The sequence below is a fragment of the Charadrius vociferus genome, unplaced genomic scaffold, assembly GCF_000708025.1.
Source record: "Charadrius vociferus isolate BGI_N301 unplaced genomic scaffold, ASM70802v2 scaffold65, whole genome shotgun sequence".
Lineage (NCBI taxonomy): Eukaryota > Metazoa > Chordata > Aves > Charadriiformes > Charadriidae > Charadrius > Charadrius vociferus.
The window spans coordinates 5,332,110-5,347,302 of record NW_009649293.1 but is presented as its reverse complement, the minus strand read 5'-3'; the positions used below and the strand labels follow the sequence as shown (position 1 = coordinate 5,347,302).

At 37.3% G+C, this 15,193-nt stretch overlaps 1 protein-coding gene across 1 annotated transcript in view; it reads left to right on the top strand.

The window, feature by feature from the left end:
* Positions 1-15,193, top strand: part of CEP192 (centrosomal protein 192kDa) — a 73,837-nt gene that overhangs the window by 19,459 nt on the left and 39,185 nt on the right. Inside the window, exons 14-24 of the mRNA XM_009889084.1 lie at positions 412-1,453; positions 1,564-1,690; positions 3,091-3,262; positions 6,304-7,201; positions 9,172-9,320; positions 11,163-11,393; positions 12,050-12,175; positions 13,647-13,790; positions 13,995-14,058; positions 14,752-14,891; positions 15,016-15,108. Of these exons, the coding sequence (XP_009887386.1) occupies positions 412-1,453; positions 1,564-1,690; positions 3,091-3,262; positions 6,304-7,201; positions 9,172-9,320; positions 11,163-11,393; positions 12,050-12,175; positions 13,647-13,790; positions 13,995-14,058; positions 14,752-14,891; positions 15,016-15,108 (3,186 nt within the window). The remainder of the gene's footprint in view (positions 1-411; positions 1,454-1,563; positions 1,691-3,090; positions 3,263-6,303; positions 7,202-9,171; positions 9,321-11,162; positions 11,394-12,049; positions 12,176-13,646; positions 13,791-13,994; positions 14,059-14,751; positions 14,892-15,015; positions 15,109-15,193) is intronic.

The following is a 15,193-nucleotide window of genomic DNA, read 5'->3' as shown; positions in this document are numbered from 1 at the left end:
GTAGAGAGGTAGATGTTCTAAAGTTAATTGGGAAGATACTGTGTATTTGGTCATGGTAGCTTCTTCTCTGCTGTTTGTTCCTGATGGGATTTTACTCCCAGGTCTTCCAACTGAATTAAAACATGTTAGGATTTTAAAAGTTTTACAGGAACAAAGGCAATCTTTATTTAATCTTTTGAAAAAAAACTTTGTGGAGTAGACTTAAAATCAGTACCATGAGAGTTACGCCTATTGCAGTATTCCTTCTTGACAGGCAATTAAAAATGTGACAACGAGAAATGTTAATGTATTACCATATCCCAAAATGCAAAATAATTAAAAAAACAAAGCAACAACCACCGAAACACAAAAACCAAAACACTGAACAAAAATGTCTTAATTTGGTGCTTAACTCATTTTTGTTTGTTGTAGGATGGAATTCATAAAAACAAGTTTGAGGACGGCTTATCTAATCATTCTGACTCTGTCCTGAGTATTAGCACAATTGCCTGTGCTATTGCTAATGCTTCTTCCAGTGCTGATCCTTCCCAGCTGGCTGCTATGATGATGGCGCTCTCTAAGAAAAGTAAAAGAACATGTTTCCTTCCTGGAATTGGTAAAGAGACAGAGCTCTCGGCTAATCAGGTGTTATCCGGCAATGTGGACAATAGTGCATTTGATATGGAAAAATACCTCAAAAAAACAGATGAGGTTGGACATGAAAGTGAATATGAGAGTATTGTGAAACCTGAAGCATCTGTACAGAACCTTATGCTTGATACCTTTTTACGGGGTAAAGAGAAAAATGAGGATACTCTTGCAGAAGACTTGATAAATAATCATAGCAAGCAGCAAGAAATAGAGAAGCGATTTCTGGATTATTTTAATGAAAAAAATGATATTCAGAATTTCTCTGGTCTGTCAGGTGTTCCCAACCATGAAGACGTAACTGCAAATAGTGTTGAGTATTCAGAAAAGTTGTCAAATTTGGTAAATAGTAAACATTTACAGTCAGTGAATGCTGATCTTAGATCAGACATGCTTGATACCCAAACCTCACCTACTGGAAATGGAGCACAGACATGTGGAATTCCTCTAGCAGCAAAAATGGAAGTGGCACAGAGAAGTCCGCATGCTTATCAAACCACTGATCTCACTAGTAGATGTTATATCAGGGAAGACACAGAAACAGTAAATCAAGCAACAAATGCTGTTCCTGAACCATGTAATGATTTGCTGGAAAGAAGTACAGGAAACACTCTGTCACTGAGCAACTTAAAACCTGCCAAGCAATCTAGTAAATATGTCTCAGTAAGTCCTACACAAGCAAAGTCTACACAGAAACTTAACAATGATGAAAAGGAGCAAAATGCAAAAATAGAGAAGAGAAACAGAGATGCCAGTACTGCTTGCAGTGGGAATGCGAAACATGTAACTTTTGAGAATCTCTCCCCAACTTCCCAGAATAGTACTGGTAAGTAAACCTATATAAATGTAACCAGTTGTTGAAAAGGCTTTTCTTGATAGTAGACTCATTCCCTGTGCTTAAATAAATACCGTTATTAAATTCTGTTTATTTACCAGAGCATAATTCCGTTCTACCTGAATGTGACTTGCAGCCTCTGGAGGATGAGCACTGTAGCTTCAGACCTTCAACTTCACCACTAATCCACTCGTCTCCTAGTGACACTTCTGGAACAGCATTTTCAGGGTAAATTTCTTGGTGCTGGTTAGAAGAATACTTAATGTTTCATGAGGATTTTTGAGGGACCAATTTTTAGTTTAATGTTTTCCTTGATCTCGGTTTATAGAAGAACTTTATTAGGCTAAGGCTGCTTTCTGTTTGCTTTTATTATGTGTATGGGGAAGCAGTCTTAGGCAATTGTTAACCTTTTATTTTCCTAACTGCCATGATGAAGCAGAAGTGCTGGATAGGAATGTTGCTGTTTCTGCTTGGGATTATCCAGTAATGCAAGAAGATAAAATATTCAGCCTGTTAGCTAGTCATATACCTCAGATACTTAAAACGTTTTGTTAATGGAGCTATAAAATCCCATATTTATTAATTGTTGTTCTAGTGTAATTCATTTATTACAAATAAAGCTATTTGGTTGGGGGTTATAATGTTAATTATATGATAACAAAGCTTGACATTGTATAGACCAATGAAGATGTGTGTTTTCTGAACTTGTATTTCACTCAGTTTGGTTCTCTGATTCATACCGCTGGTTGTCGTGAGAGAGGGTGGGTAGAAAAATTTGTATTGCTTTTAGTCACTTCACATTTTGAAACTGCATCTTGTGCTTAAGATTTAAGGCTTTCCTAGCAAATGAAAGGCAATGTTTTTTAATGGGCTCCCATAACAATAACTGTTATATAAACTATAAGATTGCAACTAAGTTGATTGTGTAGTCTTAAACATATAAAACAAGACCAGTAGCCAATGCAATGTACATGCTCATAAAAAGAAGTGGCAACTGATTTATTTGGCTTAACTTTTAAGGTCACTGTTTGATACTTAACTACAGTTAGTGTGTTGTACATGATATTAGGATTACAGGCTGTCTGGCATTTCTCAGAAGTTAGAATGTGCAGAAGTATGTGTATTTTTGCGTGTTAAATAGATTAGGATTTCCAGTTCAAATTGTCAGTCACTTTAATTGTTTTCATGTTCTCTTCTTGTTTGACAAAGTGGTGAGAGATCCTGTGTTTTCAAGTGTGTGAAATGAAGAGAATCTCAGCAGTGAATAGAAAATTCTTCCATCTAGTTAGATACAAGTATATTGATTTACCTTTTTTCTTTTAATAAGTTGTTGTCTTGTTTCTGTGACCTTAGCATCTGAGTTCACTTGTGGAACTGTGATGCTTTGCCTTATGGATGTATATCCAATGAAAATGAGTTCTATGTACATCAAAGGCAGAACTTGTAAAGGTTAATAGGGAGCTGATTTCTCATTTCTGCTGACTGTACTATACAGAATGGCAATGTAAGTTGACTTCTAGAGTAGTGTAGCTGATGTATAGCGTTGATTTTTATTTTTATTTTTATTTCTTGAGGGCAGCATTATAAATATATTCTAATACTGACATGCTTTGAAATCTGTTTTTCAGGTCTGAAACTGACTTTACTTGCACATCTCATTATCAGGAATCTTCTTGCAAAGAGACTGTACTACCTCAGACAGTTTACTCAAGTCCTAGCATGAGCAGATTAACATACATCTCTGCATCTGAGAGTACCCTTAAGAACACAGCTGTAATGCATAATTCGGAGACGTACTGGGTAAGATAATCTGGAACTGTAAATATGTATTAATTCCATTTCTTTAAAACAAACAAAACAACACCTCCCCTTCACCTCCAAACCAAACCCTTAAATGGTCAAAATAATTCTAGATTAGAAAAACCGTAAGGGTTTCAGAACAGTTTAGGACATGCTGTGTGCATAGGAAAAGGTGTTCTTCTTCTCCCCAGCTCCTGAGTTTCAGAACTTTAAATTCTGAAAGAGATAGCACTAAATGCACAAACTCTAGTGAATATAAACATAGTAAAACAGCCAAAGAACTGCTAACTTTCAAAAAAACGTTTGAGTTGGTGTATTTTTCCCCTTTTATTTTTTCCTCAATTTCTTATTAAGTCATTCTGTTCTTGGAATGCAGTGCAGTATTCCAGAAGTAGTTTGTAGAATCTGTATCTGCTTTCATCACCCCTGAGGCTCCCTTTCTGCTCAGCTTCAGCTATTAAGAGATCATTTTTTTTTTTTTCCTGGAGAAATGTTTATAAATATATATTTTAACATTAACTTCTTTTTTCAGGACTGAAGCTGCTATTTTCTATCTTGTGACAGTCATTCTGACTGGTTTTACTGCTTTAGCAAAGAGCGTACTCTGGGAGCGGAAATTTTGTTCAGACTTGCAACCTTATGCTGATTAACATAATTGGCATTCTTTTATCTAAATCCGTGGTCCCTTGGAATCTGGAATCTTTCTATTATGCCTTCCCCCTTCTAAAGTGTGTGGAAATGTGGATGGAACTCTAAAAAACAAATAAACAAAAGCTGAAAAGCTGTTGTATCCGTACCTGTGGTTACATTTATTTTGTAATGTTTTTCAGTTGTGGATTCCTGTAACACAGGAAATAGAAATGTCCTCTATTGTACTTTTTTTTTTTTTTCCTTCATTTGCAGTGAGAGAGGCTTTTCAGGACTGGGGGCCTGTGAAAGTTTAGTGAAACCTTCTCTTCCTCCTGTAGGAACACCAGCAGCAATGTTCCTTCATGCTGGAAGCATCAGGAAGAAGCAAGCATGTGTTCTGGACTATAGCCCATTTTGTCTAGTTGCTCAGGTTACACAAGGAATATCTGTTCTTTTCCATCTTGATGTTTCCAGTGGGAATCGCAATCCTGTAGGAAACAACCCAAGGGCAAATTTAAATGGGTATTTGCTTGCAGTCAGTGCTGCATAGCAAGAGCTCTTGGGTCTGTTTCATGTTTGAAATGCATATGGTTGTAGATTCCTGTCATCTCAGGCAAACGGGTGGCTCTTGATGCTTTGATGTAAGTGGCTGCATACTACTTTGCCCCTCTGTCTTGAAGGGATGTTGCTGTTTGAGTAGTCTTTATTCCCCAGGGTACTTTAGCAAGGAGATCCTCAAGTACTTTGCCAAAGTTTTACATTTGTATTATGAGTACGTTTCTAAGTCCCATGTATAAGGCTGCAGTGTTAATTTATTCCTTTGGGTTAATAATCTTCTATGCTGAGAGAGAGAGAGAGACCGGGAGACCTTCATCTCATTAGTAGTTGTTAACAGCTACTTTCATGTCCCTTGTCTGAAGCTTCTTACAGGCAACAGGAATGTTTGTATTGGTGTTATCTTCAGATCTGAATACTTTCTGTAGCCCAATCTGTTTAGCCAGTGGTGCCCTCTTCCTCTAATGCTAGGGTCAGGTTGTCAAAAGTGCCTGATTTTTTTAATTTGTTATTTCTTCTTTGGTTGATTTGGCCTGTGAGCCTTCTCACCTCAGGTGGCTGCCCTGAGTGCCCTTTTTAAAGCATTGTAATTTGCAGCTTACTTTTCTACAATAATGCGAACAACTACTTTATTGTTTTTCCCTTCTTTCACATGCCTTTCCATGCCTTCCAAGTCCTATTTACTTAAGCTGAACAATTGCTTTATACTATAGATAGTCTTCATCCTTTTGAGTAGCTGTCTTGTTCCTGTGTCAGAGTTCTCTAGGTACGCCTGTCCTGAGATGATGTCCGATTGCTTTGATACCACACTGTCTTGTTTTGGGTTTGAAACTTTTAAAAATTACTTTGAAACTCCATTTTTGAAAATCGAATCTGTGATCTGGATGTACTTCACAAGAAAAAACTAACATTTGTAGCACATGTAAAGAACACTTTCATTTTTTCAGATGGGTAGAGGAAATACCTGGAATTCTGTCCACTGTATTGTTAAGACTGCCAAGTGTGATGCCAGTTATGGAAGAGTGGTTCTCTAATGGTTGATCCTTCTACACTGATTAGTGTCAATGCTATTGTTAGTAGCTATGAACAGTGTGTGAGAGAGTGTAATTGCTTCTGCTCTTGGCAGTTAACCCAATAGGAGATTCCGTGAAAGACACCTCTATGTATGCCGGTTTGTGGATTGTACTTCTTTTCTCTTGCTTTGATAGCTAAGTACAAATGTCCCAAGACTCTGAGGATAAGGTGCATTAATTCCGTCTACACCATGCATACCAGCAGATCAATGCCCAGCCAGTCTCCAAGCAACAGCTACTTTGGAAAAATTCCCCACAGTAGTATTTACTGAGCATGGTATTACATGGTATGGATGCTCTCTTTGGTCAGCTGAGGTCATTTGTCCTGACCATATCCCCTTCCCACTTCTTGCCAACCCCCAGCCTACGCCCTGGAGTGGCAGAGTGAGAAATGGAGAAGGCCTTGACACAGTGTGCTCAGCCATAGCTTAAACAACACACTGGTGTATTATCAACGTTGTTTTGGTTACAGATCTAAAAATATAGCACTATAGCAGCTACTATGAAGAAAATTAACTTGATCCCAGCCAGACCCAGTACACCTAGCTAGAATGTGACTTTAGACAGCAAACAGGATGAAGTTGCATGTTGGTTGTTTTTTGTGGTTTTTTTTTTTTTTTCCTAAGGTGAGGACAGATGTTACGAAAGCAAAACTTCAGACAAGACTTGAAAACTTGATTACTTATGTTGGATGGCAGTGCTAGTATTAAGGTCTGTCTTGTTTTATGTACCCTATTTCCTTTTCCAAAATTTGTAATACTGCATATTATATTTGTTTGCTAGAGGGAAAATGCTAGTGAACTGAGCACAACAATAATTCGAGCCAGCCCAACACCTTCACAGGAACATACAAATGAAAATCTAGAAGACAACTCATGTCAAAGGAATAGAAAAGAAGCACTGCTTAGTGTTGACCAGAAATCAGAAGATGAACTCGCAGGTCTTAAAAGAAAGCTTGATGATGTACTGGGTCAAGAACTGTCCAAAGAAGGCTTTCTGAAGAATGAAAAGCAGCTTTCATCTATTCCTTCAAATGTAGCAGCAAATCATAAAGAGCTAGACCATGTTAAATCAGCTTTACCAAGTAAATTCTGCATCTTTCAGCCACTTTCTGTTAATGTTGACGCACAAGAGGTGCGTCAGGATCAAACAAGCAAAGCACAGAGACAAGGATTACCATCTTTGAATGCATTACCCATATATCCTGGATTAAGCACTTATATGCCATGTAATCAAAACTCATCTGGTGAACAATATGTTCCTATTTCAAGCTTTAAATCCCACGTCACTACCTCCGAGAGTCAAGCAATTTCTTCTTCTGTTCCCACGTTGCTTACAGGACGTTCTCTTGCAATGACTCCATTTGCACAACAGCATCTGGGAAATATACCATCTACTGGAAATACAGTTTTGTCTCAGTTTCATGGTTGCAGCTCTGCAGGTTTTGGTCTTCCAGCAGGGCTTCCTTGTTCCGCTATCCCAGCGGGACATGTTGAGAATCCACTTATGGTAGGAATTCCTTTAGGTCCAAATATTGGTCCCGGCTCTTTGGGAGCAGCTTCACTTTGTAATCCACACTCTGCTTCCTGGAACAAGAATGTCTTAAATATAAAACCATGTACGGGACAACCTCTTGGAGCTGTTGGAAATGAGTATGAGTTGACAAAGTCACCTGGTATTGGTAAGTGTGTTTCTTGGAGTGTATTTAAAATACAGCTGTGAACAAGAATAGCAATAATGATGATGCTAATGTTACAGTAAATAAAATTAAGGTGACTACTAAGTGTAACCACAATTAATCTTTGCACAACCTTTGTTATTTAAAAGAAAGGTATTACTAATTTTCCTTATTTAATGATGATCTCTGAGTTCCATGTCTGTTCTCATAGTCCCCCTAAGGGTCTTAAAAGAAATTTTCCATGATCTAGAAGAATTTCAGCGTTCTTCAGCATTTGGTGGTTTTGTGTTTGTTTAAAGGATCTAGAACTGTCTTTCATAGGAGGAAGAGAAATCCTATCTGCTGTTCATGCCAGGCAAGACAAGACATGCTCTGGAAATTCAGTTGTATTTTATGTAGAAAGTAGATGACATTTGTCTCCAGCCTAACTTGATATTAGCAGTCAGTTAAGCCAAAAAAAATCCTAGGAGAAGAGTGGAAGGCTTAAGCTGTTTTCTTGTTATGAAAGGGAAAGACAAGCTGCCATGTTCCTTCTGTACTTTCTACTGTTTCTCTGTGTCTTGACTTGGCTCTAAACCTAAGCAATTTAGTGCGATTTAGTGTTTCATTTTAAAGATAACTTTTAACCTATGGTCTCTTTAGTTGGTTTTTGCCATGCGTTTTTATCTGGCTAATTCTTTCAGATGAAAGCTAGTGGGGTTGAAGGTTTGAATTTGTGACAGTTTATAGTGGGTTTTTTTTCTGTTTATTGATTGTTCTGAATCATTGATCTTGTTAGTGCATTTTGAAATAATACAATGTGAACAATCTTACTCTTTGCCTGTTTCTAATATACACAATTTTTAGGTTTTTATACATGGTTTTGAACTCCGAATAACTATGTAGTCTAAATGTGATTTTTGGCAAACTTGAGTTTTTGAACTTAACTTCCAGTGATGCTAGTCTTAGTTAATGTTTTCACCTTTGTACTTCTGCTAAATTTTCTTTGTTGGAGGGGGATAAGAGTGTGTGGCTTTGAAATAAAGCTTGTTACTCAAGTAACTAAAACTACTTCAGGTAATTACATGTGTCTTTGACAAGTCAAATTTTTAATTTGACATGAGTACTGATTAATGGGTTTCTGGATGTAATGAATATTGATCCTCGGCATGCCAGAGAACTCTTACTTCCTTTTGAGTTCAGGGAATCATGGAATCTTCAGAGTTGGAAGGGACCTCTAGAGATCATCTAGTCCAACTCCCCTGCTAAAGCAGGATTCCCTAGAGCACATTACTCAGGACTGCATCCAGGCGGGTTTTGAAAATCTCCAGAGAAGGGGACTCCACAAACTCCCTGGGCAGCCTGTTCCAGAGTTGTCATTATAATGTTGCATTTCCTCTGGAAGAATTACTTTTAAATATTTTAAAAGTAAGGACTTCCTAGAAGTAAAATATTGGAAGCAGGATTTCTTTTTGATTTGGTGATAACTTTTTGACTGTACTTCTACAGCAAAAATCTATTCTAGGAGTACTCGGTATTTTCTGTAGCAAAAAATGGCTGAACACCTTTTTATGTAGCAGTTAGACTCTGGTAAAAAAATATTTTGCTTTTGGTCAGTGTAAATGTTCTAAAGGTGTTGAATACTGATATTCACACTTTCTGAGTTGGGCTAATAATGGTTAAATTGTAGACACTGAGCATTTTAATAAGGTGTGTATATATATTTTGTGGATTAGTGTCTGCATGGGATGTGCTGTTTCAATAAGTATTCTTGTTTGTGATAGAACTCCAAGTAAGATGCAAATTAGAAACAATTGACTGAAATTCTGATTATCAGGCTTGTAGAAAAACTTATAAAAACTGTAGGAGTCAAACATTTCCTTGCTGTAATGAAGCATTTCTCAAGTGACTTTGTAAACTAGACATGGTGGCAGCATGAGCGCTGATTTGCTTCTGGGTACTTGAAACTGACAGGAGTATGTTTTCTTTCAAAGGGCATGTAAAAGTACCAGAAGAATTGAAATTCCCTAATGCCTGTTGCGTGGGAATTGCATCACAGGCGGTTCTTAGCATTTTTAATCCAACTGAAAGGTGGTTGCAGGTCAGCGTTGGAATACTCAGTGTTTCGGTTAATGGGGAAAAGGTAAGAGATTTTTTTGTTTTAATAAAGCTATAGAAATAATGCTGTACTCTTACCAGCTGACATATGTAAAATTAGAGCCCTCTATACAGATTTGTAGGGTTTTTCCCATTTTATAGTTAATATCCACAAAAGCAGTGCTACCCTCTTTCAGCCAGGCCACTTGACTTATTTTAACAAGCAGGCATAGAGAGGTAAATGCCACATGGGGATTGCTTTGTAGACTTGTTTTGCGTGTGTAAAGTGTGGTAGGTTTAAACTTACTGCTTATTAATTCCCACCTTTCTATGCAAGAAAAGTCAACCATAGAAAAGAAAGCATCCATGCTGAGGACTGCTACTGCTAATGCGTTTTGTGCAGTTTGCTCCCATTTTTCTTGAAACTAGAAGATCTTGTGTGACAGAGAATGAGAAATACTTGGTGCAGGCTTCAAGCTCGATGGGTTGTTCTATGGGTTATATGTAGCTTGTAGGCCATAGATTGGGCATCTTGCACTTTAATTTTGTTAAATTCTATCTACTTCTATCATAATAGCAATAGTTCCAGAGTTAAAAGATCTCAAGAATGTGAGAATGAGTTAGATTAAAGGTCCATCAGTGAAATTTAATTTCCTTTACTGATGAATACTCTTAGAAAAGAATACTACAACAGAACAAGCATAATGTACTTTGAGCTTCTGGCAGTTTGACGCTTGGGAACTTTTGAGCTAGATGTTATTTCTGTTCTTACTAGTTTTTGGTGGAGGGCTCTTTGTCTAGCTAATCTTCTGAAATTGTGTACTGTTGTCCACAGTTCAGCTGAGTTGTGGATTCTATGCACTACTGCTTTTTTTTTCCTTTTTTATCTGATTCGTGCTGGTTTTGTTTGGTCCTTATTACCGAGAAATAATGGACAATAATTCACTTTATATATTGCTGCTTGTACGTCTTGCCAAATCCTTATTCTGTCTGTCCTTAGGTATATTTTTCCAGCAGATGTAGCATGTGTCTTTACAGGAGTATGACTTCTGGTTTTGTGCTCATTTTCTCTGAATATTTCCTCTTTAAAAATCGCCAAACCACAATTCTGTGTTTTTGTAGATATCTACATATGTATATGAGAGTTAAGATTTCTTACATATTTTTCTAGTCACTCAGTGTTACGGGGCTCTTATGCAGCTCGTCAAACCTGAGATACTGTTGTACCAGGAGGTGATTTTTTTTCATTAAATTACTTTACAGTTGACAGGCCCATTTACAGTTGTTTCAATGAATAAATATATACATTTCATTTGTTTGCATAATATAATTAAAAAACATTTTTTTCAGTCAAGTTAACTCTGAGATACACTGAGTATGACTTGCAGTCTGTCTCTCTTGCTTGAAGATTATCTATGAGTATGTTCACAACAAACTTCAAGGCATCTGCACTAGGATTTACTGGTGACCTCCATCCACTGACCTTTCCATTAATCTTCCACCATACCTCTTCCTCCCATCTTTGATGGTAGAAAGCACCAAGTAGAATTGCTTTTATTTTGCTGCTGTTCTTTTCCAAAAATCAGGGTTTTACTTGTGAATTCACTTTCAAATATAATAAGTACTATAATCCTAGTATTGATCTTTCACTAGATGCTGGAAAGAAACCCCAGAAACTTTCAGGCTGACTTATCTAGCTCTTTAATTTAAAAGAAAATGCCTACAGTTGATTGAGATGGAAGTGGGACATGATTATGAAGATGCAATAATTAATATTGAGCAAAAACATATATGGAATGTCGTATTGAGCCAGATAAATGTGATGTTTTAAAAGAAGCAGTCTTCTGGCAAGAGGCCTGTTGAAAATGACAGATACTTTGTTTTGCAGATGGATCCTGTGAAATATCAATGTCTGGTGTTCAAGAACAAAACCATCGTAGGACCCTATTCTACCAATGATCTGAAAATACTTTTCTTACCTTGTCATTCGGGAATCTTTCAGTGTATTCTCAATGTTTCATCTTGGCCAGTTTCTGCAGATGCTGAGACAATTGTTCAGGCAGAAGCTTTGGCAAGCAGGGTAGTTCTGACAGCAGTCGCTGAAAATCCTAATTTAGAAGTAAGTAGCTGCTTATTGCGGGTTTTGTGGTTGGTTTTGTTTGGTGGTTTTTTTGTTGGAATTTTAGGAATAGTTTAATGACACTAGAAAAGAACAGGAGTGCAAGGTTGTTCCTCAAAGGAACCCAGATATCTTATGTTTGGAATGGGGAGGGAGTACAGTAGAATGTTTATGAGAAGCTTAGATATCTATCTGGGACGTTTTAGTTGTGGAAAAGCACATAGCTGGAAATGAAGAATTATGCAGCTGTCTGAAAAGAATAAATTAAAATATATTGCTTTTTCATTATTAAAAGAATGAATGATATCTTAAACATCTAATGCTTTCTAAGTATCTGCTATGTTGGATACCATTGGCATTAAAATGTAACACAGAGCATTTATTTCCAGTTGCAAGGATTTCTTTATTACATCAAGTAGGCTTTGTCTTGGTTTCTTACTACTTTCAGCTTATTTATGGTTGTAGAGGGTTTTTTTATCAAGGAAACATGTTTCTTAGACTATTCCTACCTCTGGTAGGGGGTGCATTTTGTATGTGGGAATACCATTAAGAGGCTGGAATAGGTGAATAACATCCTTACTTTCCTGATGCTTTTATATGGTAGTGTGTTTTGGAGGTTTTCCTTCCTTTTAAGTTCTGCTTTGCCTTAAAACCAGGTGGAAACAGGAAAAAAAGATTATCTGGATTTTGGTGACTTGACTTCTGGCAGTTGGAAGGCTCTTCCACTAAAACTTATCAACAAAACCCATGCTTTTGTGCCAATTAGACTTATTATTAATGCCGTAAGTACAGTAAACTTCTTGTATGTGAAAGTTAACTACTTATGATACTGAATTTTAATACCAAAACAACACTTCGTGTTATATGTCACTAGGAAACATACCCTGAAAACTAGATGCAAGATTCCCAAGAAATCTTTGGTTAGGCAGGAAATAATATTTTTTTGGAGGGTGGTAATCTGATTCAGCTTTAATGGTACCAACAAAAGTGCTTCTGGGATAGGTGTGGGGTTTTATTTAGTTGTTTGGTTTTTTGTTTTAGGTTTTTTCCTTTTTGTTTCTTTTCTTTTTTTTACAGCCCAGTTACCAACTGCTGCCTTTCTGTTGCCTGATTTGAGAGTGTGGGGCAACAGATAGCAAAAAGATTGTGTTGCCTTATCCTTCCCTCTGAGAAGGTGGAGACATATTCCACTGTTCAAGTGGAACAGCTGACTGTTCAAACAAGCAGCCAAACTTGCTTTATAGCAAGGTTATGGTTGTAGAGAATATTTTCTTATCAAGGAAACATGTTTCTTAGACTACCCCTCTGGTAGGGGGTGTGTTTTGTATGTGGGAATACCATTAAGGGGCTGGTAACTTGCTTTATAAACTTGCTTTATAGCAAGTTTAACATTTTTTTCTTCCTCTGTGTTATGGTTTGAAGAACCCACAACAATTTATTGTTGTTTAGACAATTATGCTATCACCTGATGACCCCTCCCCACCTGGGAAGGGCAACTGGGGAAAAAACAAGGCAACCTGAGGGCTGAACTATAAACAGATTTAATAAAATAATACTAAATAATTAACATTAATAATACTAAAGAACCAGTGTTCATCCTGACACCAATATAAAATATATGAGGATTATACTCAACCAATTCTATCAGTAGGAAGCCGTGCACTCCCAGCAGTGGGCAGCAAATGTGGGACACTGCCAGTGCTACGGCTTCAGGAGGAAGGGAAGGCCTCAGGGGTCTGGCACTGGGGCAAGAAGTTCTCAGGATTGCAGCCATCACAGAAGAGGAGAAACTCCTCAGCAAAGTTTTGAATTTATATTGAATGTGATGTTCGTGGTATGAAATAATCCTGTAGGCCAGCTTGGGTCAAGTGCCCAGGTCTTGCTCCTCCTCATCCCTGCACCTGGCAAGCTTGAAAACACCGAGACCTTGAAACCCACATACCATAGCTGTCTATAAAGTAAATATTTTCACAAATTCAGACACTGGAGGTTTGATCTTGAACAGCCAAACTTCTTGAAGGCTTAAACTAGCCAGTTCCAGCTTGTCTCCTTTTCCTGCAGAAGGGTTTCTGACTATTTTTAGAGGGTTTTCTGAACTATCATGTACAAACTGAAACCACAGACTAATCTTTGATTATTTTTTCCAAACTACTTGGATCATTTAGAACTTGCCTTGTGTTTCTTAGCTTTGTTAGCATTATTATTAGTGACAGTAAGAGATTTAATACTTTTAATACTTTATTTCTTTGACAGAATGCAGTAGCTTGGCGTTGCTTCACGTTTTCCAAGGAACCAGTTAATTCTTCTAATGAACAATCACTTCAAATGAATGCAGTTTCTCAGATAGCAGCTCCGTCAGTTGTAAATCATGTGATACATGCAAGCTATGATGGGCAAGTGAGTAATTTGTAGTTGACTGATTCTTCCTGTAACTTGCTGTCTGAAATGATGGTTCTGAATATCTGGGTTGACAGTAATGACTTTTGTGGAGTCTACCTATTTGAGCAGTAGAGTTTTGTTGCTAGTTTTATGATTATTTTTTTTCTCTCTTCATTAATTCTCTCCATCCCCATAAGATGAGTCAACCAATTTCTTTTTCAGGATCCTGAAGCTTTAACAGTTTGGGTTCTGTTCCATGCACCTAAGAAACAAATTTCTTGTTCAGGTATAGAAATTTGATTTTCATTTGAACTAAACCAAATTTGGCTGATAATGTATGCATGCGTTAGAATTGCAAGAACAGGCTGCAAGTTTGAAATCAAACATTCCATCATTGGTTTATGTCCTAATATTGAGTATTGCATTGTTTTAGTAATGGAAGGAGGTGGAATACTTCTATGTCTTAGTCTTTTAGATGTTAGCATGGGTATTTATACTTCGGTATAAGCTGTACAAAACGGTTATCTACTGCAAGATGTGTGGAATTTACTCCTTTTGCTGAGGGAATTAAAGTATCACTTAAGAAAACATTGTCTGGTTGCAAAATAGATAAGAAATTTGAAGAAACCTCTGAGTTTTTCTGGCTTCCCAAATAGTAGATAGGAAATAGTACCTATATCAATTAGTTTGGCTAGTATGTTAAGATGCGGTTCATTTTTTGTTGTTGTTGTTGTTGTTTGGTTTAGGGACAATTTCAGCCACATTTGACAAAAAAGCAAAAATTTTAAGATCCTGAGAGGCTTTATTTAAAAGGGGGGGAAAAGTGTTGCCAGGGCAATGGGGCGAAGTCCCTGTTAATATCACCACAGCATAAGTATGTTAAGATTGGACAGTAGCTGAAGTGAGACATGCATCCATAGGAATGGTGTTTGCTGCTAGCAGACTTGCTTGCTTTTTTTATTCATGGAATTGTTCCTAGATTCCTTGGGTCCAGCGGATGAATTCTTGGCAAGAGTTGATGTTGAAGTGGATAGTCCAGGACCTAGCAGTGTAATTAAAAGTATTCCTCTCCGAGCAAGAGCTGGAACAGCAAGGATACATGCTCCAAAGGACTTACAGGTTTGCATGTATTTACAAAGTGTGTTTTAATAATAGTTTGCCTCTCCTAGCCTACTGCTTTTGTAATGTTTGATTTTTATTATATAGGTATATATACATACACACACATTTCTCTGTTTTCCAGACAATATCTCTGTCTGCTAGTGTGGGTTCAACAGCCAAACAGCAGCTGCCGTTGAAAAATGCTGGAAACATTGGTGTATATTTGAAAGTTAAGGTAGGTTAGCTTCTCCCTCTCGAAATCATGAGCTTTGTGAGGTTAATGTTGTATTGAAACTAGAGCTGAGCCTTGGGGTCCTAGC